A 25,426-nucleotide genomic window follows, 5' to 3' on the forward strand; every position below is an offset into this window, starting at 1 on the left:
GAGCGGGCTCAGGAAATGAAAGGATAACAGAGCTTTTCCCCTCCGGCCGTGTCCCCGGGAACCTCCGGTGAGAGCCGGGGCTGGAGGGGGGAGCAGGGCCAGAGGTGGTTGAGTGTTGCAGCAGGAGAGAGCCGGAGAGCTTGCAATAGCCAGACTCTGGCAACCTGCTCCATACACCCCTACCCAGGGAGAAAAAGTGCCACAATTTAATTTCTCCTGCTCAGGGAGGTCCCTGCATGACTGGCAATCCCATCTGCCCTATGCAGAGCTGCAAGGAAGATCTGCCGATGGGAGCAAACAGTCCCATCCAGGCCATCAAAAATCTCTGTATTGCAGCTTGGGATGATGCATCTGCCCAGGGATGCTCCTCAGAAACGGCTTGGGCTTCCCTGTCCCCATGCATCGCAGCATGGTCATGCCAACCCCTCTGTCGTGGTTCCTCACGTCACGCTGAGCCCCTCCTGCTCCCTGGGGTGCAGGACTAGAGACCCACGTAAGGTAAAAAACAAGCCAGGGACACTTTTGCTGCCGGGTGACTCTGCAACAGCTCCACAAACTTCTGGTAAGGTCTATATTCCTTAGCTGGTACTACAGGGAAGATTTGAATTGTCTTTGGAAAAGAATATTAACTAGACTAAATGAAGTGGGTATTCAGGGTGAATCAGGATGATTTTGAGTATTTAGCTTGGTTTAGCTCCCTCAGTTAAATTAATAATCCAATATCCATTTTGGGGCAAGTATTTCTAAAGCAGAATGAAGACGTTTCCCTTAACAGCCCCTTCTCCCTGCCCTGGGTGGACCTTGTTAAACCACCTCCAAACTAAATGAAGCCCCAGGCTCATTTTATGTGTCTGTCACTATTACCTGAGGTCATTACACACCAGTCACAGCGGTGCTGTGTGTCTCGTAGGATCTGGTGTTCAGGGAGCCTTTGTGGGGCAGCAGGTACTGCTGGTGGGTCGGAGGAAGAGTTGGGCACCAGGATGCAACTCCCTCCGAATAAAAAACAGGGCAAACCGTGACATGACTAGTGACACGATCCAGTGGCTAGGGATTTCCCAAAGGGAAGATTTCAATGGGATTTTAATGCATTTTTCCTCCAAACATCCTCTTCTCTGCAGGTGGTAAAGCCATCCATGGAGTCACAAAGTCCCCATTTGCACTGGCCTTGCTGCTATGTTTTGCAAGGTGCTGAGTTTTATTTCTACTTTTGCTGAAACCTTTTTGTGCGCTTCATTGTACAGCACTAATAACCTGTCAGATAACATTCCCACTCCCCAAAACTGAGGAATTTCATAAAATCACAGAATAGTTTGGGTTGGAAGGGACTATAAATATCACCTAGTCCAACCCCCTTGCGATGGGCAGGGAATTTGCACAGCTCAGGTTGGATATGATGTTGAGACAAACCCAATCAACGCAAACACAAAGTCATCATGGAATTCCAACAAGAGAAAACCCAGGTCATGCACACACCAGAAAAACCTGGCCTTGTCGAGAAGAGCATGGGGGGGCTATCGGTGATCTCTCCCAGCAAAATCCTCCCCGAAGGACAAACTGTTAACAAATCTAGATTAATTAATGGATGCAGCTGCTACCTGCAGAGCACCGTAGAGTCTGGTGCTCACATTCTGTCATAGATTTGATGAAGAATAGGCTGTTTCAGCAAGAATCCCGGTTTGGATAGCTTTGATTAATGTTTTCTTATCAATTTGCTAATTATGTGCAAGGGTTCACCTCTGTGAAACGTGAAAGGATAGCCACAGGGGTTAGAAGCAGCAACAGACGCAGGAGCAGGGCTGGAAGTTGGAAGCAACTGCAAGTTAGCCAGGTTTGTCAATTTGGGCTTGGCTGGGAGAGGTCATTTTTCAGATGCGGTGGTAGGAAGGGTGCAAGACTTTGTACAAGGTTCTACAAGGGAATGCATGAGTGGTTTGCTCCCAGACAGCAAGACCTGCCTCTCTAGGTTGCTGATGCCTTGCATTTCTTCCTTGCACGCATCCAGCTCCGGTAAAAAACAGTGGTGTCATCTCCACCCTTACACTTGAGAGCTTTTTGCTGGGAGGGGCTGGCGGGAAAGGACAGCGGCCAGAAAGCAGCTTGTCTTCCTATCCAAATTGTCAGAGTGGTCTGGGCTCCTCCTGTCAAGACTGCACCATCCCACCCGTTCGCATGTTTCCTGGGCCTGATGTTTGTGCACAGACCCCTCTCAACGGTGGGCACCAGCCGCACGGGCACGAACCAGGTCCTCAGCTACACAACGAAACCTCCGGCGAGGGATTTGCATCAACCTCCTCTTGCAGGGACAGGGTGACACCACTGAGGTCATGGTGATTCCTATTCCTCCTGCCTCACCTCAACACCAGTGTGGGGAGAATCACACCCCTTACTCCAACAAAAAAAGAGTGGAGCAGCCTGAAAATACAGATTTTACTGCAGAGGAGGAGCATTTTTTAGCTCAGAACAGACCCAGTCCCCATAGCCTGAAGCAGAAAAAGCTGAACACATTCTTCTTTTCCCCTGGCCAGACATGTCTTAGCTTTCAAACTCTGAGACTGTAGCATCTTTGGGACACAGACTATCTCTTCACTGGTGTCCATACAGAGTCTAGCACAGAGGAGGACATGGCCTGTGTGTCATGGGGAAGGATGAGCAGGATTCACAGGTGCTGTAGCCCAGATTGGGGCCCTGAGTGATCACTCAGCCTGTGTTCAGCATCAAAGGAAAAAAAGCAGAAGAGCAAAATAAGAAAAATAGGAGAATTACATGATTTACAGAGAAGCACCATCTCAGAAGAGAAGTTCAGAAAGATGTGCAGACCAGCATGACATTCAGACATGTTTCAATACCACTTCCTTCTGCCATCTCAGGCCAGCCTGAACTTCAGAGGTGCAGACACAATCGTGGCTGTTTGCAGTAACATAAAAACAAAAGTCAAGGCAGAATACCATCAGTAGGACAAAAGAGGACATTCCTCCAGCACGGGGTGTCTGAGATCCCCAGCGGCACAGCTGGAGCATTAGGCCATTTCCCAGCATCTTTGTGAAGCTGTAAAATCTCTAGGGACCTACTCAGACTCCTTCGTTGGGTGTCTTGGACACATTTAGGTACCTATCATGTGTCCAGGGCTGAGAAAGCAATAACCAGTTCAGCCTATCTGCACCCTGTGGGATCCTTTCATCCTACATTAAGTAGGATGGTCTTATACAGACCCGGAGTTCCAGCTAGGGCAATCACCAGGTTTCTTTCTTTGTAACTTTCAAACCAAGAAAACAGAAGCAAAGAGAAAGGCCAGTATGAGGAGAAATGTCACTGAGCCAGAAATGGTAGGAGTTACTCCTGCTATACCTCTGCACCTTCTCCTCCCACTTTAAGGAGAAGGCTGCCTGGTGCACCAGGATCGCAGTGCTCAGCACCAGGTCTGCCGGGGAGATGGTGACCTGCTTCAGTGGAAATGCAGAAAGATGAATTACTTCAGGTGAGTTAGGGAAGGAGAGAGAAGCATGTGCCAGCAGCAATACTTTGGGGAAAGGTTCTGGACAAAGGACCGTCCTCCCATCTCTTTAGGATGAGAAAGTCACTAAACATGACATGCCGTTTACCAGCCTTTTTTCTGAAGTGTGAGAAAAATTATGTTTGTTATTTTGTTACACAAAATGTCACTGGGGTGGCTTCGGGTGACCACTCAAAGTTGAGGCCCCCTCACAGCAGGTTCTGGGGTGGCATATAGTGAAGAGACAGTCTCTCTCCTAAAGGCTGTGCAGTCTGGAAAGTGCCATCAGATGCAAAGTTGACATGGGCTACGTAACGGTGCTGAGTATCACTATTTTGAACTAAACCCCCATTTTATAAAACTTGCTGATGTTGATATATTTGGAAAATCTTTTTTTGGTTTGGCTCTTCCACCCTTGCCTCATTGCCTAACAAATACAATAATTATTATTCATTAGAAAACCTACAAAACATGAGTCTATATTATAAGAACTATGACAACAGAAAAATTAAAAAAAATTATCAGTGTTATGTCTCCCATTTCCCTGTATCTCCTGTTGTTGTCTTCAGAGAAAAAGGGTGGCCTGGGCATTTCTGACAGATTTTGCACAACAATTCTCTCCTGGACTTAATCTCACTATACCCTAACTCAGTAAGGATTTTTTTTTTTTCAGTATGTGGCATTGGTACAATGCTAGAGCAGCGCCCAATGACACCTTGCAATCCAAACAGTTTGCAATCATGATAGGGAGGGGAAGGAGTCCAGCTCTGGAATGAATGACTTTGGGTCATTTTGGGTCACATCCCCCTCATTGGAATTCCAAGTCCAAACATTCAAGACACTGCAGAGGTAAGAAGGGTTGAAATCCAGCCCCATGCAAGGATCTGAATGTCGAAAGTCAGGTCTATCATCTCCAGCATAATCCTCTGGCTATTGAAAGAATGTCATGGAAATGTGAGCAGGGTTGCAAAGCTAACGTCACAAAATCTTTACCACGCAGTATACTACCCTATGGCCAAATATCTAGCAAGAAAGGTTTGGGAAGCTATCAGAACCAGTCAGGAGATGAGATGCAACAGAAAAGACCTAAAAAAGGTGCCAAAAGCCTGTTTCAATGATCATGGCAAAATTCAATATTAACAGTGTCTTTGAAGGCTTGGATTTGAGCTCTCCCCCGAGCAAGAATTAACCCTGCTCTGAGAATGATGGCATTTCCAAGCAACTCAGAAATGCAATCCAGGAGTCTCTCTTCACACACGAACTGTCAGCTTCCTGCCCCAAAAAGGGCAAAACAGGGCCATATTTGCAGTTGCATGGAGGAATAATGTTCCACCAAAGCCAGCGTTGGCACCATGATAAACAACAGCCAAATCCCACAAATGATCCATCTGAAGTTAATTAAAGTTATTCAAATATCAGAAAGAATCCTCAAAACTTTGGCTCGGGCTGGTTCTGATTTTATCCAAACCAAATTCTCATCATCAAAAAACTCTTCTGAGCTGAATCCTAGAAATAAATGACACAGTCGCACACCTGTATCTATTCAACAAGCCATAAAAATGCTCTCCGTCCCATCGGTCACTTGAAATGGATCCTCTATAGATAGTGCAGGAGGAGGAATAAACCAAGAGCAAAGCACAATCCTTGCCAAGGAGTGATGAATATACAACAGAGGAACTCATGTATTCAATTTACCTTTGGTGTGGGTGTGGGCGACTGGCCAAATGTGCTGGATGCATAGCCACAGAGAAACTACATGAAGCATAGGTGAAAAAAAAACACAAAACAGAGACAGAGAAGAGCAAATAGTGAAAAGAAGGAATAACCAAAATGGGAGCCTGACATCGTTAGTCTTGGAAGTCCAGTTGTTAAAATATCTCTGAATAAAATGCATTAATTCTTAGATTTTTGTCTATCCCCCTCCTGGCTTTTCCCCTTCGTCTCCATGTTCACATCCCTGAAGCTGAGGGAACTGCCACTGTCCAATTCTTGCCTCTTGGAAACAACTCTTCTGCATCTTCTAACCTCACACATTATCCACCCAGTTTCAGCCATCTCCACTCCTCTCCCTCACAGACCGTTGCTCTCCTGCAATCAGTGCTCTCAATAGACAGCGGATGGGAAGATGCAAGCGAAAAGCAAATTTTCACAAAACTTCAAAAGAAATCCCTCCCTTCCTCCCCAGTTTTAATCCAACTTATCAGATAGTTTCTATGGAATGGAAAAAAGCCCCCAAATCTGCTATTTGTTTTCTTTCCCTTCAGCGATTTCCACCCCCACTGCTTCTTCTACCTGTTACTCAAGCAAGCAGTGCTGTCAGACTGTGCTGGCTAATTCCTCAGAGGAACAGTGTATAATTCCCACTGAATCCATCATTTCACCTGGCACCACTCAAAGAAACACTCTGATTCTGCCAACACATGCAGATCGACCTCCTCCATGACAGGCATGCACAAATCAGGCTGCACAGCCCCATGTGCTCCAGCAATACCCAGTTCACCCAGGTTTCATTGTGCACAAATATTAGGTCTTTCAGGGACCAAACAGTTACTATGATATTCAAATATACACTCTTGACTAGTTTTCAAACTTCTCTGATTTGTGGCTTTCTTAAGTTCCCGGCATATAAAGATCCCATTTGAAAGACTGAATGTAAAGCAGATATGGATTTGCTTTTCGCTGACTCACAAAATCCTACAAACTCATCGATAAGCTCCTGAGGACCAAAGGTTGGAAGCTGTTGACCAAAATGCTTCATTATTTGATTTAGCCCTTAGCAGAGCAGCCGCTTGTCTGTTTTTAAGGGAAGATGTTAGATTTGATTGACCTGGCCTGAGCATCTCTGGAAGGTTTCTCCATGGATTGCCTCACTGATGCTCGGGGAAGGTGCACACACTTCCAAGAAGAACCTTTGCCCCAACTCTTTGCTGCATGTAGTCAACACCCATGACCCATGCTCACCTACTCCTTCTTTTGGGGAATATATTTTAAGAAAGGGGCTGCAAAGATTATTGAATTTTGGTGGAAAGCAATGGCAAAATCATCTCAGCCCCATGATGGATCCTGCTTGTCTGAGCAGGTTTTTTTGTATGGCATTTAGGGGATTTGTGGTGTCCCCGTTCACAGTAACATTGTGCATGATTAGGGGAGCTGGAACACAATGGTTGCTCCTCTTCCAGTTCCATGCCAGTCAGGTTACAAGTCTCTCATTCAAAAGAGAAAAACAGAGATCATTAAAGTATCAAAGCACAGGGACCACCACCCAGGACAGATTCTGAAGGTGTTTAATGGAACCATAAAAGAAAAGGTTTATTTCAAAAAAAGTGCTCTGATGCTTTAAAAGGTCTCAGTTCTCAGGTCCTAGACAATGCCCAGGTGAAAATCTCATTTTTGCTGTCAGATACTTCCAGCATCTTTTAAAGATGCTTGGTAGGTATCCCTGTGAAGAAGTCTGCATGGCTGCGTAAACCTGAGAGCTCCAGCTCATCGATTCCCCAGAGTGCATCTCTGCTCTGCTCAAACAAGCAAGAAATCATTTCCAAGGTGAACCGCAAAGCTTGCACTGAAAATACAAAGCAGTGAGGAACAAGCAATAAAAAGCAAAGTAAATGGCAGTACTAATGCTGAGGGAGTTAGTGCCTAGTTCGGCAGGAGTATCCACATCTGGGCATAGCTCTGAACCCACCAGGAGCGTCATGCCAATTGGTAGCTTAATTGGGGCTGATAAACATTATCTTGGTAGCTTAACTGGGGGTGATAAACTTTATCTTGTTCCTAATCAAGTCAAAAGGATATTGATTATTCCTTTCAGCAGGAGCAAAACTGAGTGGCTAAAGATTATGAACAAAGCTTGGAAACATGTCTGTAGCCTATTTAAAGAAATTTCTTGGGAATTTAAACATTTATTTCCCTTAACAGGCAAAGGAATTCAGCACTTCTATCTGTTCAGCACTCCTGAAAGTACCTAAGTTCCTTGGACCGTCAGTGACATTGGCTGGCATTTGGAAACAGGAATCCAACTTCAAAAAAACTTGGTTACCTTGGAAAAATTTTTCCCCACACCCTCTGCAGTCCCATGGCTTTGCCTAGGGAGACTGGGGGATGTGGCCATAGAGACCTATCTGTGTAGACTTTCAGGTTCTACAAGGCTGATATTTTAAAACAGTTTCTACTTTAATTTTGGGAGCATGGCTGATGATGTCTTAGTAGGGAGAAGTAGATGTTTGACTTACTCAAGAAAACATCATATATTTGCGTTATTAATGGTGAAATAGTTACTAATCTCAGCATTCAAGCTGATATCCTAGTAATAAATGCTCAAATGAGGTGGGAAGAGTTAAAGCAATAGCTGTGCCTTTCTCCAGAGCTTCAGCACACATGGTCTTCTCCTGCACTGAGCATGGAGTAAGCACATACCCCCCTGAAGGGCTGCGGTGTAAAAAGGGGAGCTTTAAAATTCAGCTTTCATACCTGGCGTCCCCTCTCGCTGCTGTCATAACAGTAAAACATGACTGTTGGCTGGTCCTTCCCAGTCCTGCTGTGGTGCTTAAGGGCCAGCCCGATTGTCCATTCATTCTGCTCTGGTCTACAAGTATTTGATTTTCACTTCTCACCCTATTATACACAGATCTGGACTAGTCAGTTGAAAGGGCTGGCTCTTTCTCTCTCCGATTTCTTCAATCACAAACCTTATTGTTCCCATTCCTACACAATGAGGAGAGGAGCAATCACAGCACAAAATGATATTTGACAAACTGAACGCAGTGCACTGGGGGTGCAAGTGTGGATGTACCCATGACCGTGCATTAGCACTTCCTGATGGTTGGCTCACACTAACAGGATTGAAACACCCCAAACAGCATCAGAGCAACATCACTTTTTGCAAATCTTCTGCCCCTTCCAGGAACACCCCCCCCCCCCCCGAGAATAAAGGTTTTCTCTCGCCTGCATTACCATTGCCACATCTGCTTGGAAGATCTGCTTGATGAATTTGTTTTTTGAGGAATGCACCAGCTGAATGATATCTCCATGCAGCGTGTCCCTGTTTTTCTCCAAGAAACCTGGAGGAACAATGGGACAACACATAGACAGATGACACAATACAACAAGGCCAGGATGTGCCCTGCAAGCAGCCTCTGGGTTGCTGGACTACTGGTCTTGGGGAGGTAATGGGGGTAAAGACTGGGCAGAGAAAGGGGGACCAAGAGAAGGAAGAAGAGTCACATCTTGAGACTGGATCAAAGATACATGTGATGCAAACTGCTGCAAGTCTGTCATGGGCACGCAGGAACGAAAAAGCACTAAACTGCAGCTCATGGGCACCACTGAAGAGCCAAGCCATTGCAGCCAGAAAAGGAATATACTGACACTACTGCAGGCTACCCTCTCGCTCTGCTCCAATGCAGCAGCAGCTCACGTTCCCCCAAGCATCCCCTCACACCTGCAGAGCCCCAGGAGCTGCCCCATACCTTTTGTTTCGTAGTAAACAATTCCAGCAAAGTGGTTAATGCCAAACTGGGTTTCGTAGTTATTCTTCGGAGGAATATAGTTGGTGTTAAGCTTGTGCTGTGAATTCAGCTTGTGTAACATGGTGGCATCTGTACCCTGTGCATGCAGGAAAAAAATCTGACATTTAACCAGGGTTTGTCCTGCTAAGATAATTTTCCAATCAATAGTGCATTTCTTTTTTGTCTCAGGTGGCAATATGTATTTATTTTGAGAAGAGATATGTTGGAGGGGATACCTCAAGTGCAGAAATTTAAGAAATGGATTAAATATCACTGGTATGTTGTGCTATATTCAAGATTGTGTTTCAAATGGAGTATATTTAACATCATTTTCTCTTAAACTTTGTCAAAGGCTATTCTTGAGCCTCTTGCAGGCATATTCTTCCATCAGAAATACTAACTTCTTTAAAGCATGGTTGCGTACTCATGGAAGAAAATGAGACAGAGCAATAAGAACTATGAATAGTCAACCCACCAATGAATGTGTGTTTGGGGCTGATCAGACCCCTCATAGGGTGCCAGCATGCAAGTGCAAAGGGGGTAAAACCAGAAGAGTCGCTGGCAGTAGGGCTGAGCCCAAAACACACCTTGGGGAACTTGCTCTCCTCGTCAATGAGGGAGATGATGTTCATGGGCTTGATGGCAATCATGTCCAAGGCATCCTGGTTATCAGTGAACTCGATGTGCTGCCAGTTGATGTTCTCCAGGTTGTACTCCTCCTGCTCTAGCTTGAAGACGTGGCGCACAAAGAACTGCTGCAGGTTTTCATTTGCAAAGTTAATGCAAAGCTGCTCAAAACTGTGGAGGGAAGGTCAAGGAAAGGCCACTTTAGATCCACCATAGTCTTTCTTTCTCCATCTCTCTCCATGCTTGAATCAACACTCTCAGACCACATCAACCACCCAGTAAGGGTGGCGTTGGCTAAGAATTTCCTTATCCGTTCAGATAACCAGTTTTTCTCCCCCTCCCCAAATCAACGTTATAGCCATTATACATGTGTAGCCTAAACCAGTCAGTTTAGGAAATACATTGTCTGCTGCAACAAAAGTGGTTTGCTCTGATAATCTCTCATACAGAAAAAGGCTTGGCCCAGCCCAGTCCTGTTCATCTCAGGAGAGGTGAAAGGACGGCAAGACCTTGAGCTTGGAGTGGTGAAGGAGCGTTAAGACCTGGTTCTCCTTTTGCAGGCTCCATACCTGTTCACAGTGAAGTTCTCAAAGCCAAAGATGTCAAGGAGGCCGATGGATCTCCTGACACTTTTGAGTTCCTGGGAAGGAGGTCTGTAAATTGCAGCATTGATCTTCTCCACGATCCACACAAAAAGCCGCCCATAAATTCCCTGAAATATCCCAAAGATGGAGGTCACTGAGACAGGTTAGCAGTTTGCCTTGCTAGTCAGTGGCACCACTCCACTTGTGATGGCACAGGCTTTCCTAAAGCATGGCCAGCAACCGGACAGTCCCGGAGAACACTCTCACCAACATTTATGCCAGACTCTCGGCATGGTTCAAACCTTCAAGAGCTGTTATACAGATCAAGGAAAACAGACCTGAAAGCCTAGATAAAAGGTAACTGAAAGCAAAATCCCAAATTTGGATAGTCCTAAATTTTGGATCTATGGGCTTTCTGTAAACCAGTCATGTACACCCACCTCATCAACCTTCATCACCCCAAAGCCTCAGGTGGTGCTCTGATGGCTGCTGAACTGCTCTATCCTTATTCCTGTGACGTTCAGCTTTATTTACTGCTGCAGACATGCCCAATTCCTGAAATTCAGGTGTGGGTGTTACAGGTGTTGATGGAGCTGCTCTGATTTATAACAGCTGAGGATCTAACCCTGGGGCTTAAGCTGGGATGTTTTCCTGAAGTTGAGGGGAAGTCATTTCAGAATGCTGGGTCTTTCCATAGGTCACCTTTGAGTACAGACAGTCTCAAGTCCAGATTGTAAATCCACTGAAGACCAGGCTATCTAGACTCCTTCCATCTCAATTCTTTGTGCATCCCACTGATAACATAGTTTCAAGGCCATCTGCTGATCTGAGCTCACACGGGCACGAAGCAAGATGCTTTTCCTGTGCAGTGGATGCTCTAGTCTCAAAAGCGGCAGATTTCTTCAGCTTATTAGCAACAGCAGAAGAGAATGCCCTAAGACTTACCTTTACAAAAGCATCCCTCACATCCAGCGCTTGTTCCATGCTGAGAGGGGTTGAGACAGTCTCACCCCTGGTGATTATAGTCCGGCTGGTAAGGCAGTTCATCACATCCTGAGGGTCAACCTGGCAAGGACACCACCAAACACAGCTGCTGACTTTATAACACAAGGTCTCCTTCCAATGGCCTGGGCTACCGGCCAGAGAGGAACAGTGCAGCCCCCCGTGACTGCAGGCAAGTGACTTTTCTTAGCTGTACAGGGCAAATATCTCAAATGATGTCACAGGCATTTTCAGAGAAAATAATTAACACTTTTATACGCTGTTTTACTATGGAAAGTGTTCTTGTGACTTAGTGTGAGATGCTAAGGAGGTGTGGGGAGAGAAGACGAAAAAGCAAAGCCTGCAAAGCTGTATCCTACCAGCATGAATGTAGCTTTGCATCCCCTTGACCCCTTTCCATACTTCTGAGATCAAGCCAGGGAAATGTCCACCTCCTAAAGGACATGAAAACAGCCTGCAGACAGCTGTGGATCATAGTCTGGGGCTAGCGGTACCTATGGAGATGAGAGGGGGTCCCTGAGGAGCCCTGTTACCTGCTGGGGAGGTCACTGAGGAATGCTCCAGCCAGTGCATGGATGGTTTGGGTGAGGGTCATCTCACCTCACTTCAGAAACACACAGTGTAAGTGACATCTCTGTCTCAGCTGCTGTAATGAACTCTCTTTACTTCAATGAGGGAAACACTCTATTTTAGGGACTGAACTATTTTGGATGTCCTTTTTTAGGATGACGTGCCACCAAAGCATCTGTTTGTCTCCGCTGATGTGAAGAGGAGCTCAGATACCCAGCTCAGATGGAGACATCCACCTTCACGCTGCCAGCGCAGGGCAAATTATGGCTCACCCAGGCATCTCCAGCCTCCTAGAGCTGGTGGTGCAAGGAGAGCCCGGCTCAGATGAAGCTTTGCCACGACACAGGGAATATGAGAAGAAGCCAGAAGGGGGACAGCAGCACTGCAGAGCCACTGACCTCCAGCAACGATGCTGCAGTGATTAGCGACGCTGACTGAACAACCTCGCAGGCATCCAGGTTGTCATAGGTCCGAGCTGGGGAAAGAAAGGGAGAGGGAAAGCTGTCAGCGAGGGACGTGGCTCTGCAAAAGGTGGAGGGGGGTGAGGGAAAGGGTCTTTTGCCACTGCCTCCGTGTGACGGCCAGGCAAAATGTGGCCATCAGAAGGGAGAGAAAAGTTCATGCAGGTGCTGGAGTCCTGCTGCTGGCTGCAAAGGACCTGTACTCTGCTCTGCCAGCCGCCCTAAATGACTAATGGGGTAAAAATATTTCTAGCATGTAAGTGCTTTAGGCTTCTGTCTTCCAAAGAGGCTTTTTAAATCACCTTGTCATTTCTGACAGCAGGGTGGTTTGGTACCTTTACAAAGGCATATCCAATCACACAGGTGCTTGTTAAACACTCCATTAGTCTCTCCCTGCAAAACCTGAGTCTACTGAATGGCCTGCGGCCATGTTCAGCCTCCCTACATTCGGAAAAGGTGGATGTCATTGAGCATACTGGAGTCTGGCAACCCTGCAGCATGGGCAGGTGGACTTATTCCTCCTTTCTTGTCCTTAAAAAACCACAATAAGCACCTGAGTCTCTGGCATGGCGCCAGGGCAGGTGGTCTGGATACAGCCCTCCATCCCTAAGCTTGGCTGCCTCTCACCATGCAGAATAAAGAGTAGAAGTGCGCTTCACCACGTCCCTGTATTTTGTCCTTTTACCTTCGTACTGCAGGTTCCCCATATGCAGGATGGCAGCCAGCAGCTTGGAGATCTCCCAGTTCTCTGTGTCGGTGAACATTAGGACCTTCATTGCGGAGCGGATATTGGCGTACTCCTTGCTATCATCTCTGCCATCGCAGGTTGTGCAGTTACCCTGGGGACGCAAAGAGGTTGCGCGGTGTATGGGGTAAAGCAGAGAGCATCTGGGTGTAACCCTAAGCTATCCAGGGCTTCCCCCTAAATCAGCAGACATTTCGTTTAAGGGATGAACAAGCAGAAGATGATGCTGAACCTGTGGATCTGGCTCTGCTTTTTGGTGTATACTATGATTCGGTGCTCAGCTTTGTGACCCGCACTTACCCTGCTGTCCCCAACTACCCTCTGTCTGCAATCAGCAGAGGAGAAAAAGCTCCCTGAGGTGGGGATACAGGGCGAGAAGGAAACATGCTGGACGTTCCCACCGATCCAGCCAGAAAGCTGGGTGCCACAGCCTTCCTGATGATGGGCCAGTCTTAATTCTTAACCTGCTTCTACCAGTTCCTCTGGATTGCAACACTGGTATATAAGGAGTGAGGCTGGATGTTCCTGGATCTGCCAGAAATGCGGAGCAGAGACAGCTCAGCACCATATGCTGCTGAGAATGCACCATCCAGCCACGCTTGCCTCCTCGTCCATCACTGCTGCAAGAGCATCAGGTCATATCTAAACACCCTGGTTATTTCCAAACAAGCGGTCTGGGCACCAAGCACCAAAACCATCCAAATGTATCTCCTGGTCCACAGGAAGAGTGGAAATAACCTGTCTTATACACAGGGGTTCAGATTTTGCGCTAAGACTGTGAGGCTTGCGGTGGTGGGACAAAGAAGTCCCACAAACCCTGTGGCCAGGGTCACAACCAGCAAAGCAGCTCTTGGCTGTGGAGGAAGCACCTCTCACTTCTCTCTCCCTTGCTAAGAAGCTCTCGCCACATCACCCCACCAAACTTCTGCTTCGCTGCCCTCTCACCATCGCAAGGTAGTTGTAGTCCGTGGCTTTCCCAAGACCCAGCTTCTTCTTCTGCTCCATTGTCATTCCTCTCAGCATGCAGTAAAACACGTGGTAATTCCTCTCGTCCTGGGCCTGCAGTAGAAAAGCAAGCGTCAGCTCTGCGAGGAGAACACCACCGCAAAGGTCAACTGACCTTGCAGGTGTATCGCCTTACCTGCCTGCAGACCCGGGACTTCTCCAGCAGGTACTGCTCAATTTTTGCCCCCTCGATGGCTCCCCTTTTGTTGAAGTGGATGTCGATGTACTTCCCAAATCGGCTGGAGTTGTCGTTACGGATGGTCTTTGCGTTCCCGAAAGCTGCGGGGAAGAATTGCAGTGGGTTAGGGAGGATCATGGATCTGGTCTCGTGGGCAAAATAAATCATTAAAAGAGCCAGGCTGAGAGGGTAAAAAGCAGCCTCAAAGCCTTTCTCTTAAGTTTGGCTGGCTCAATTTCATCTCGGCGTGGGGAAACAGGATATATCGCAGATGGCTGTCCTTGGAAATACAGAGGAGAGCACAGAGAAGGAGACATAGGAAAGGGGTGACCTTATCCAGGAAGAAGGGTGAGGACAGCAGGATTTTGGCAGCAGCCGGTGAAATACCAGAGGGTTGAGCGAGGCTAGCAGGAGGATGCTGCAGTGTGTGAGGTGATGCTGGGTGGGAAATGACAGAGCTGCTGGTGAGTGATTTGGTGACTGAGAGGGAAAGGAAAGAGCTCGTCCTGTAGGGAAATACAGATGGACTAAGCCAACCTCCAGAGGGAGACTTCTCCCTGCAAACAGGCTGTGTGCAGAAGAAGGTCCCCATGTCCATCCTCCGTGTGGGTCGCTGGCATGAGCACCCTGGCCAGCACAGCCTGGAATTTTTGCTCCAGGATTGCTGGTGGGTGATGGAGATGCATTCGAACTACAGAGCCTCTCTTCCCCTCACTCCTAGCAGTGATGAAGTGCACGTTCAGAAACACCCCATGTGCGTGCTGTGCACCACGATGCTTTACATTGCCGGCGGCCGGGCAGCCCTGCGGTGCCCTGAGAGCCTCGTTGCATCTTTATGCCACGGCTGAAGGAAGCTCCAGCAGAGCACGGAGGAGGAAAGCTCAGCCAGTGACTTTCTTGTCTGCTCTGCTAACATTATGCATGGAAAGCAGTTAGGATATTCACATTTCCGTCGATTCCTAGGCGGCTATTTACCGAGCAAAACACTGCTCTCTATGAGTAGCAGGGGAGGTAAAAATAATGTTATTCTTTAAGGAAAATGCTATTTTTCTGCATAAGTGTAAAAGGTCCATCTGGCATCACGTTGGGGCCAGAGGGTCAGATCACCTATTTAATTTACAGACACCCAATTAAAACGGTGGGGCTGATCACTGTAACAGCTTGCCAATGAACCTATTAGGGCCATGAGCTGATTCTTGTTAGCTCATCCTTTCTTGAACTGCCTTCATTTCTTTTTCTGCATCCTGCTGCCATTCACCGATCTTGGAAGGAAAAGGTGGGGTTTGCTATTGTGTATTGCCAGCACAAGGTGTTTAGTCTGTGAAGCTCTGGTCAAATTAATCTCATGTTCCACTGAACCAGCAAAGAATAGGAATAAGATTTTTGCGACTATGGTCAAATAAAAGAAAAACTTAGCTGGATGCAGCATTTACAGGATATCAGTGCTCTGCATACAGTCATAATTCCTGGAAGAGGTGGTGAGATTTTTCAAAAGAGCTTTGTTTGGTGATCAGCATTTTTAAATCCCAGACTACACAGAGAATTAGGTAAAATTCAGGGTTTTGTTTTGAAATTTTGGGGAAAAAAGTACTGATTTAAGTGGAAAAACCACATTTTTCAATTTTAAGTGAATAAAACAATTGAAAAATAATTTTCAGGTCAGCTGAAATGTTTCTCTTCCAGCAGTAGTTGTCAAAAATATTAATGGAAAATTTGAAAGCCCAAATCAGAGAATATTAGTCTTGTGAAGAAAAAATTCAGACGGAAGGAAACTGAATATTCTGTTTAACAAATGTTTACATCATTGCTTTTGATTTTTTTTAAAATTTTGTCACTTTTTGAAACTCAAAATGCAACGCAAGTCACTTACATTTGACCATATTTTGTGTGTCGTGAACCTGATTTTTTTTTTTTTTTTGCCAGCAAAAAATGCCTCCATTATCTGAGGCCTCACCTTCCAAAATGGGATTTGCCTCCAGGACCTGTTGCTCAATCCAGGAGTGCTGACCGCTGATCGCTGCCAGGAACTGCAGAATCAGTTTTGTGCTTTCTGTCTTCCCTGCTCCGGATTCACCGCTGCAAAGACAACAGGAATCGAGGTCAGTGAAAGCCCTGCTGCACCCCTGCCAATGTCCCTCTCTCTGTCTCCAAAGGGACTTCTGTGCCTCTTCTATTAGCACAGGTAGGACGAGGCCACTAAGGATGGGTTTCCAACATCCCAAGGACTGGTTGTAGGACAAACACAGTACCAGACAGCTTCCAGCCAAGATCCAGATTTGCTCTACAGTCCATTTGGCTCAAGCTGTTGCTTGAGTTTGGGTCTCTCCAGCAAATACCATCATTCAATCAGCACTAAGAAGGTCACGAAGCACTTTCAGACAGTGATTTTCCAGGTATGGTCACCAGACCATGAGCCTGTGGTCCAGGGGCTAGCTGGTCCCATGGGGCATCTTCATCCCCAGTCTTGAGCTGCCAAAATGCACTAGAAGGCAGAGTGTGAAATACTGCCTTTTAGTGACAGGCACTTTCGCAGGTCCCCTAGGCTTGTCCTACCAAGGGGAAGAAGGTAGGAGAGGAGCAGAGCACGGGGCAGGAAGCAAGAGTTACTCCTCAAAGCTTTCTCTCCACTGAAAAATAACCTCCGTTATCTTGCAATGGTACAAGAGGAAGGGCTGGGCAGAAATCCCTTGGTGTGAGTCTATGGCCTGTCTGATACATTGGGTAGCCAATCTAAGTGATTGAAATGGACCTTCTTGGTGTTCATTAACCAGCCCTGACCCCATGGCCAAATTGCCTCACTTCTTAGGGTTGGCTGGCCACCGGCACGCTGCATCGCGCCTGGCCTTGACTCTCCTCTGGGCCCCATATGATGCTTTTTTAGCCCTGCGGGGGCTAAAAAATCATTACTGCGTGGCCTTTTCAGTCCCACGTATCTGAAATACTGTGCATGGGATGTTCCAGAGTTATGTTTTCCTGCAGTGAAACTTAGGGTAGGCATGCCTTGGAAAGAGGTGGTGACCTGAAAGCACAAAGACTGTCTGAGGGTTCAAAACTTGATAGGCTAGTGTTGGAGGGCTGAGGGAACCAAATCTGATTCATACCACTGTTTGGGACAGACACTGGAGTGAACTATACCCATAACTGTGACCAGGCATTTCTTGGTGCCCAAAGTTGACCAGTCCAGAGCAGAGCCGTGCGGGGATGCACCAGTTCAGCAGTGTGAACAACCACAGGTCCAGGGATCAAGCTTGTCCCTGGCCCTTCCCTGTGCAGAAAGTGTAGATCTTTGCATCTTTGATGTCTGTAGAAGTACTGAGTTTAAATTTGAAAGAGGAGGTTAAAGATGAATATAAGATCTATTGGTTTGTAGGGTAAGTACCAAAGGATCGATAAAGCATCTCTACTAGGAGCAGTGATTGCAAACAGAGACTACCTATGCACTGGGAATATGTGGATAGAAGATCTAATAGATCATTCAGATTTCTGACTCTGTTTGATAAGCTGTTGCCTATCAACAGCAACGTAGGTGCTCAGCATCTGTTTTCAGGATATGGCCCATTTGAAAATTCACCAACTCACCTTATAATACAACACTGGTCCTTGTTGTTGCGCTGCATGTTGAAGTAGCAGTTGTCAGCAATTGCGAAGATGTGTGGTGGCATCTCGCCAATCTTTTTGTTGGTGTACAGGCGTATCTGCTCGGGTGAGTAGATGGGTAGGAGCTGGTAGGGGTTTACTGCCACCAGTATTGAACCAGTGTATGTCTGGAGGAGAAGCACATGAAGGTTTATGGGGACAGTGAGATGCAGCTGAGAGGCTTTGGCAGCTTGGATGGAGTGTGGAGGCCAGAAAAATCAAGGCTTTGCAAAAGCTGGATGAAAGATGATGTTCAAGTCAAAGATGCTTGCAGGGTGGAGCCTGGAGCAAAATTGGAACAAAAGTCCCAAACTATCTAAATCAGTTCATACTCAGCCCTGCTCATGCACAGCATGGATTCAAGCCTTAATTCATATTTTGGATGCTCCTCAGTTAAGATTCAGAGTTTCAAGTCAAGCTTATATTTGCAAAAAATACCACCAGAGCCAGCACATATCCATACATATCTATTGCATAGCACAAATTATGAGAAACTAGAGATGAAAGAAACTTGAAGACCGTTGCTGTATCTCAAAGCAGGACCAGCTGGATCCAAACCATTCCTGACAGATGTCTAACTTATTTTTATAAATCCACAACAGAGCTGCTAAGCCTCCCTCTGCAATATGTTCTTCTCTACCATTTCTGCCTAACCAAACCTCTCCATGCTGCAGTTTAAACCTCATCCTGTGCACATGGATATGGCCCATAATGTCCTGACGTACCCCTTCTCAGCTATTTCTGAAATTTTTGAAATGGCTTTTGGTCTATCCCATGCTCTCTGCAGCACTCAAATGAGCAAAGCTGTCCTGGGCCTTGGGCAGCAAACACCTTTGTAGTGTCTTGCTCTCTCATTTCTGCCCATCCAGGAGCCGTTTCTCTCAAGCCTCTCATCAAAGGACTCACGACCTTTGTCATCTTGCTCAGATGCAGCTCTGAGGTTAGGAGGTTTGGCCACATGCCCAGCTCAAGGCAGAGAATAAAGATCTCCTTCCCCTACTGCAGCTGTCTAAAAGTTAGCGTCTAGAGCAAGCGAGTCAACGGGGCTCCATCTCGGGCTAACCGAGGGTTATGAAATGAAGGCTACTTTCACTCCATGACTTCAAAGGAGCCAAGTTGCCTCCTCTAGGTTAACTCTTGGCAACTAAAGTTACAAGATTAATCTCACCTTTCTTTCCTGGTGGGACCAGCTGTGAAAGTGCCCCCACTGCTGCATATATTCTTTTCAGGAAAAAACCCCCTCATTTCAACATAAAAGTAATCCTTATGGGTTTTTATCTGTGTGGCCTAAAACCGACAATAAGCCTTTGGCACAAAGCAGCAAAATGGCACAGACAAGGATGCTTGTGAACTGAGAAGAAAACCTCTCCGTGCTCTGCTGGGTGCTCCTCTTTTTGTGCATATTGCAAACTGGCTGACGAATAAAACAAGTCTGAGCTGTTCCTCATTTCTGAAGGCAGCAAAATAACTATCACCGCTGGAGAGAGGAGTGGAAAGGGAGACTTGGAGACACAAGCCCCAGGTCAAGCTTCTCCCATCAAGCCCAGTATCCCTCAATCATGATGGAAAGGTTTGAGTGGAGTGAGATAATTTGTTTGCCACCATCTACACAATACTTCCCACCAGCTCAGGCTTCCTGAAAGGCAGCCAGTAGGTGGCAATTGTGTCCTACAGTAGGGATGCTGAAAGCCCTTAGGGACTCCTCACTTTCTAGTCTGGTGGCCAACACCAGAGAGCAACTTTTTTTTCAGTCCCAGGTGAGGTTTGACTTTACAGTGGTAACTGAGAAAGGATACGATAGTCTTTCCTGTAATAGGGGATTACGTGCCAGTAAAGGAAAAAAGCTCTTTAAGCTCAAGAACAAAGTTGTCACAAACCCAAAGGGTAGAAATTGACTGTGAAATTGCGTAGACTAGATTTTAGAAGAAGGCATTGAAATAAAGGAGCAGAGAAGTCCCAGAGCAGCCTTCCACAGGGACAGAGCAGGTAAGCTTAGTGCTCAGAGGAGGAGTGAGCTCAATTTCTGAATGGGATTATGTCCCCAATGAACCCCAAGGCTCCTTCCAGTCCTCAGTGGCATACTTGGAAGACTGTTTTCCTCTTCATAATTTATTACCAGGTTAATTCTAGGGACACTTCTAATCTTCCCTGAGCCTCTTTTTGAAAAGACTGACTCTTTGCAGAGGCGTCCGAAATCTCTGCATTTCGGTCACACTGCTCTGCCCTGCCCTGAATGCAGCTAGTGAAACTTTTAAAGGAGTTAACCATTAGTTGCAGGAATGCTTTCTGGATGCTCTTACTGACCCTTCCCTTGTGATCTACAAAATACTCTGTCAGCACGAACTCTTGTACTATTGCTTGTTTTTGTAGGTCATTCCTAGTTGATAAATACACACAATTTGCCCAGTTCTCACAGCTGACAGAATGCAAAACTTTGTCGACTTTGCCAATGAGGGGCCAAAGGGCACCTCCAAGGAAATACTGTCTTTCTGGTTTCTATTGCTGGGTGAAGGCAAAGCCCTCCTGTCTTGGGAAAATAAAGCTTTACCAACAGGCAGGGCCTCTGCCATAGCTGACCACAGGAACCACATCTCAGTGCAAATTCATTACTGCCTGCATGACCTACATTTTAATTAGCCCCAAATAAATCCTTTCTGAGCCTGCTTCCCTCGCTACCCAGAACACCATGGCTGACTTCATCTGGATTTTTATGGGGTCAAAGCTCTACTAAACATTACTGCATTTTGGCAACCCTTAGACAGCAGCAGCAAGCATTGCTTTCGTCTCCAGATAAAGAGATTTAACCTTACTCACGAGGGCAAACTCCCCACCAGACGCTCTTGCTATTCAGAATAGTTTCTCTTAGTGCGTGCAAGCCAAGCCGCGGGCAAAAAGCCCTTGTTGGAGTTTTTCTTATTTAGCTGCAGAAGTTTCTTTCCTTCAAGTTGAGGTCATTACTGAGAAGCACTTACAGCTTTTACCACATTCACAGGTTGGTGACTTTCCAGCTCTGGGAAGGTGTCACAACTTCACCGTGAAGGTCAAGCTCTGCGGCAAAGGGGATGGTTCTCTCTGTGCATTTGCGAAGCAGCAGCAATGGTGGTGCAAAGTAAATGAGAATGCCACGACGGTGAACAGAAACAAGTGATCCAGTGGAAGGCATGACAGTGATTGCAAATGACAGCGCCAAGTCATACTTACCCTCCCACCGCAGTTTGTCTTACAAGTAAAACGTGAGGGAGGAAAAAAAGGAAAATTATATTTTATTAGAGCAGAATTACACCCTCCACAAAGCTAAGGAGATGAGGAAACAAGAGGGACTGAAGTCCATTTGGAAGTCACCCTTTAGTCAGCAGGCTCAGAAATCCTTTCAAACAGTGAAGGTAAAGTCACACTGAGCTTCATCATCTTTAAGACAGAGCAAATTATACCCCAGAAAAAACCACCTCTACCCACATGGCATCCAAACGGAACCTTGGCTTTGCAAAACTGCCATCAATATTTACCGCGTTCAACACAAATCTACTCCTCCTAGTGCCACCACTCTTAAAAGATGAGATCTAAAGTTGGGTTCCTGAGCATCCAACAACATATGTGTAGACAGAGGTGGTTTACATGCCCCTGTATCAAGCTATGCGCTCTATATAATTTTGAGAGTGTCATTCTAATTTTGAGATTGCACTAATGGCTGTGTTGTGCCCAGGATCATGGGCTGGCACTCCAAAGCCATTAGTGGTGTGAAGCAATCAAGGCACAGTAACCGGGAACCTCTGTGATGCAAATCCTGTTGTGGGATGTGGCCATCCCTTAGGCAGTAGCTCTGTAGGACACATGGCACTGTCACCATCAGACCTGAAGAACTCGTGGAGAAACCACGTGGTTACTGAGTCACTTCAGCCCAAATCACCACCCACGGTCACCTCCGGGTTAGAAGCTGCCCTTTGCATTAGGCCTTATTAGTACGATGCTGCCAAACAACACTCTGCCCAGTGCTTGTTTGTGTTCATAATCTCCCTGGATGCCTGTGAATAGCTTGGTGAGGGAGCTCAGAGGCAGATCTTTTGTGAAGGAGCTGGATGTATTCACAGGCAACCTGATATTGCACACATGAAATCTTATCTGAGGACCTCTGTTCACTTAGTGAGGCAACAGGCACTTGCCCGATGACGTAGGGACCCCAGGAAAGACACATGGACACCGCTCAAAAAATATCCAACATGATCCCAACTTTCTCAGAGAGCAAGACAGAGCTGCGGGAATCCACTTGGTACTGCTGCAGGGTGCCCACAAGTAGGAGAAAAAGGGGCAGTGCTCAATGCACAAATATGTGTTGCCTGAATAAGCCAATCAGCTACAAATTATCTGCTATCTGTACTTCTTGGGTGGCATTCAGGTTGCTTGAATTTAGTTATCCACATGAGTACTACATCTAACCTTGAAGACAGACATGCTCTGAGCTGGAGGAGTTTAGAGTGTGGACCTTCAACCTGAACTTTCCTTCCAAGCTCCAGCCAGCTCGAAAGCAATCACCTCATCCGACAGGAACGTCTATTTGCACAGCTGAAAGGCAGTCTTAGCTTTGTTGGCTCTATTGATATCTCTGGTGAGTGCCATGGGTGCTTAGTGCACATGGAGACACAACTTCAAGTATGAATTTGGGCTGCTAACTTTTGCTAGTTTATTGTTATAAATGGCTGTGGCTCCCTGAAGAGAGGTCCAGGGAGTAACTCAGTTCGTCTAACATGTGAAGAATTTTCTGGTTATGCCTTTTTCTCTAAACTGACAATACAGGGGACCTAGGCATCATGGACAACAAATAAGGTGCCTGAGTGAGACATGAAGTTGGGGGTCTCTATTCTCCTCCAAGCTTTGGGAGCAGGGACCTGTCAACCGTATGAACAGCCTACGTAACAGAGTGGTGTGTTCTCCATCACTGCCCAGCTCTAATCCAAAACCATCCCATCAAAAGGCGCTGGACATCAAGCACAACAAGCAGACTTGGTAGATAAAATCCTGGATACAGTCTGTTAGCTTATGCTGTCTGGGAAGTCTGACTGTACTGCAGTTCCCTCTGGACTGAAAAACTGGTAGTCTCTAGAGCCTTTTAAAAATTAAATTACCAGGTGGCTTTGAAAAGGCCTTCAAAGGCACAGCAAGCACTTACCTGAGTATCTCAAAACTGTAGGATTTGAGACCAATACCACATTTTCCATATTTGCCTAGGCTGTTTGAGTACATTAGCTAGTGGCAAACACACACACACGCTCCACACTTCTGCCCCAAGAATGTGCACCAGACCGCACAGCATATAGCACACTGATAAAGCCAGCACAGAGACTTGAATGCTGACTCTTGTCCTGCTGGGGAGGTGGCCTTTACGATTCTGTTGCAGAAAAGAGATGCAGTTCTGGCTGGCTCCCTGTAAACCCCTCAATTTCTGAATGTCTGGTGGGGTTGGCAAGGCTGCACTGGGTCCACTGGGCATGACGTGACTGAGCTGACCTAAGGAAGGACACTGCTGTGCCCAGAGATCAGCTGTCAGGACCCCAGGCAACCCAGAGCTAATAAGTCACAAACGCAGATGGGGAAGGTACTTTAGAGCTGTTCTGGGAGTTGCTCACTCCATTGTTCCCCGTTATTTCATGCACGCACCTCCTCATCCTTCCTCCACCCCTTCTACCTCCAGCAATTGTTGTCTTCAGCCACTTGGGTTGAATGAGGTAATGGTTCAGAGGGGGAAGGCAGAAGGGCCACATCCAGCATGCAGTTGCCAAAGACTTTTGCTTTAGGATTACTACAGCATGCATGTGGCCTGGGTTGAACTGGTTATTGTGTGTGCAGAAAGGTAATGCCTTTCCCCAAAACTACAGGGGCTACACAGCGAGGTGGCACAGGCTTTGCTCATTACCTAACTCACGAGGTCTTTCACTGGGGCATCCATAAACTCTGCAACGTGTCCTCTACAGTGCGGAAGCCCTCCACTACTCGGATCCAGGTGAAGGTAGAAACCCAGATCCTCAGTTCAACGAGGGCTTCCCCCATGTGGGTTCCCCAGAGCTAAGGAGAGCAGGGGGTGCAGAGCAAGAGCAAGAGGTGGAGAGGACACTCACATAGATGAGGTGCTCCCGATAGCGGATCAGCAGGTTCCTGAGGATTCCCGCCTCGTTCAGGTCCCCCAGGCGGATCATGTCCTCCACTCCATGGATGGAGGTGGGGTGCATGGGTTTGATGTGGCTGGCATTCTGCGGGGAAATCCAGTGCTCCTGGGAAAAGAGCAAGGGCAGAGAAAGATAAGCCAAATGAGATACCACTGGGATGAAAGCCAGAAACAGCCCAACCCAGACAGAAGGACCAGATGGAAGAACATACATGGCAGAGCATTAGCACACAGGCCACAGCTTCTATTCCTGGGGCATGGCAGTGACTAATTTGAAAGATTCATAGCAGAAGAAAACATCTTTTGGTTTACTGGAGCAGCAAGAGACATGAGACACGAGCCATCCTGGCAGAAGCATCATCCAGGGCAGCATGGACATCCAGCACATCAGGGGAGTTTTTAACAAATAGCGGATTTGTTCTTCCCTTCACACAACTACATTTTCACATCACTGATTAAACCTCTGCCAGAAAATACTGTTGAGCAGAGAAAAGATGATTTAGAAAAGCAGAGAGGGATGCACAGGGGTGGCAAAATTTTTATTAGCAGAGTGTTCTTTAGACTGATCACTTCTAAAGGGCTTCAAAAGCCACTACAAATTGGACACAAGGACCCTGCTGAACCAAATCTCTTTCTACCATCCTTGATGGGAATAAGAGCATTTACAATTATCTCAGGCTGGGAAAAAAAAGAGATAAAGGACAGAGAACCTCCTCAGATCACCCTCTGCTTGTGATATAGGTGTTACTCTAAACCAGTCACCACTGCACAGAAGTAGAGGTGGGAAATTGAAGAACAAGCATTTGGGCACATCCTGTGTTGGTAGGAGGTCAGGAAGGACTGGATAACAGCAGAGGAACAGCAGGTCGAGGTGGGTTTGCTCAAAGCATTATCTAAAAGTACTTTAGAGGCTTCTTTTATCATTGTACTCAAGAAGCTTCTCAACCTTTCACTCCCAGTACAGCCACAAAAGTAGGGACACAATATTATCTTGACTTTACAAATAGAAAACTATGGCAGAGTTAATTCCCAAGGACATATGAGAAGTCTGTGACAAAGTCAATCATCATGACTCTATGACCCCAGCCTAGGCAGGCCATAGAGCTGAAGAAGGGTCATCACAACCCTTTGTACATACATTGCCTTCATCATCCACAACCTGGATCTGTCCAGAGTCACACAGTTTAACCACTGCTCCAATGGGGACATCGAATTCCCGTCCGGTTTTGAGGTCCATCCACACATAATCCCCCTGGAACCAAAGAGAAGACAGTTACACTCAGGGCTGCAGAAGGTTCAGCATCCCTTGGGATACAAGTTGCTGATATTTGGTACCCAGATCATTGGTACAGGTCAATTGACTTTCTTTGCAAACCACAAACCATCCCTTTTTCACAGATGCTCAGGAAACCCCCTGCAAGGTAATATCAGCAGGGCATGCTCCACACAGCATACACCCAC

The 25,426-nt window shown here is 46.7% G+C and overlaps 1 protein-coding gene across 2 annotated transcripts in view; it reads right to left on the minus strand.

Annotated features, from left to right (window-relative positions):
* MYO7A (myosin VIIA) overlaps positions 1–25,223 on the minus strand; it is a 65,262-nt gene extending 40,039 nt beyond the window's left edge. For both annotated transcript variants that reach the window (XM_075050456.1, XM_075050455.1), the window contains exons 1-13: positions 25,104–25,223; positions 23,919–24,071; positions 17,752–17,936; positions 16,127–16,248; positions 14,131–14,273; positions 13,935–14,048; positions 12,930–13,083; positions 12,182–12,258; positions 11,157–11,276; positions 10,197–10,339; positions 9,588–9,798; positions 8,962–9,097; positions 8,447–8,553 (exon numbers count right to left, since the gene is read on the minus strand). In XM_075050456.1, coding sequence (XP_074906557.1) covers positions 8,447–8,553; positions 8,962–9,097; positions 9,588–9,798; positions 10,197–10,339; positions 11,157–11,276; positions 12,182–12,258; positions 12,930–13,083; positions 13,935–14,048; positions 14,131–14,273; positions 16,127–16,248; positions 17,752–17,936; positions 23,919–24,071; positions 25,104–25,202 — 1,764 coding nt within the window. In that variant the 5' untranslated portion in view covers positions 25,203–25,223. The remainder of the gene's footprint in view (positions 1–8,446; positions 8,554–8,961; positions 9,098–9,587; positions 9,799–10,196; positions 10,340–11,156; positions 11,277–12,181; positions 12,259–12,929; positions 13,084–13,934; positions 14,049–14,130; positions 14,274–16,126; positions 16,249–17,751; positions 17,937–23,918; positions 24,072–25,103) is intronic.
* Positions 25,224–25,426: the final 203 nt, after the last annotated feature.

The sequence above is a fragment of the Buteo buteo genome, chromosome 18 (assembly GCF_964188355.1).
Source record: "Buteo buteo chromosome 18, bButBut1.hap1.1, whole genome shotgun sequence".
Classification (NCBI taxonomy): Eukaryota; Metazoa; Chordata; class Aves; order Accipitriformes; family Accipitridae; genus Buteo; species Buteo buteo.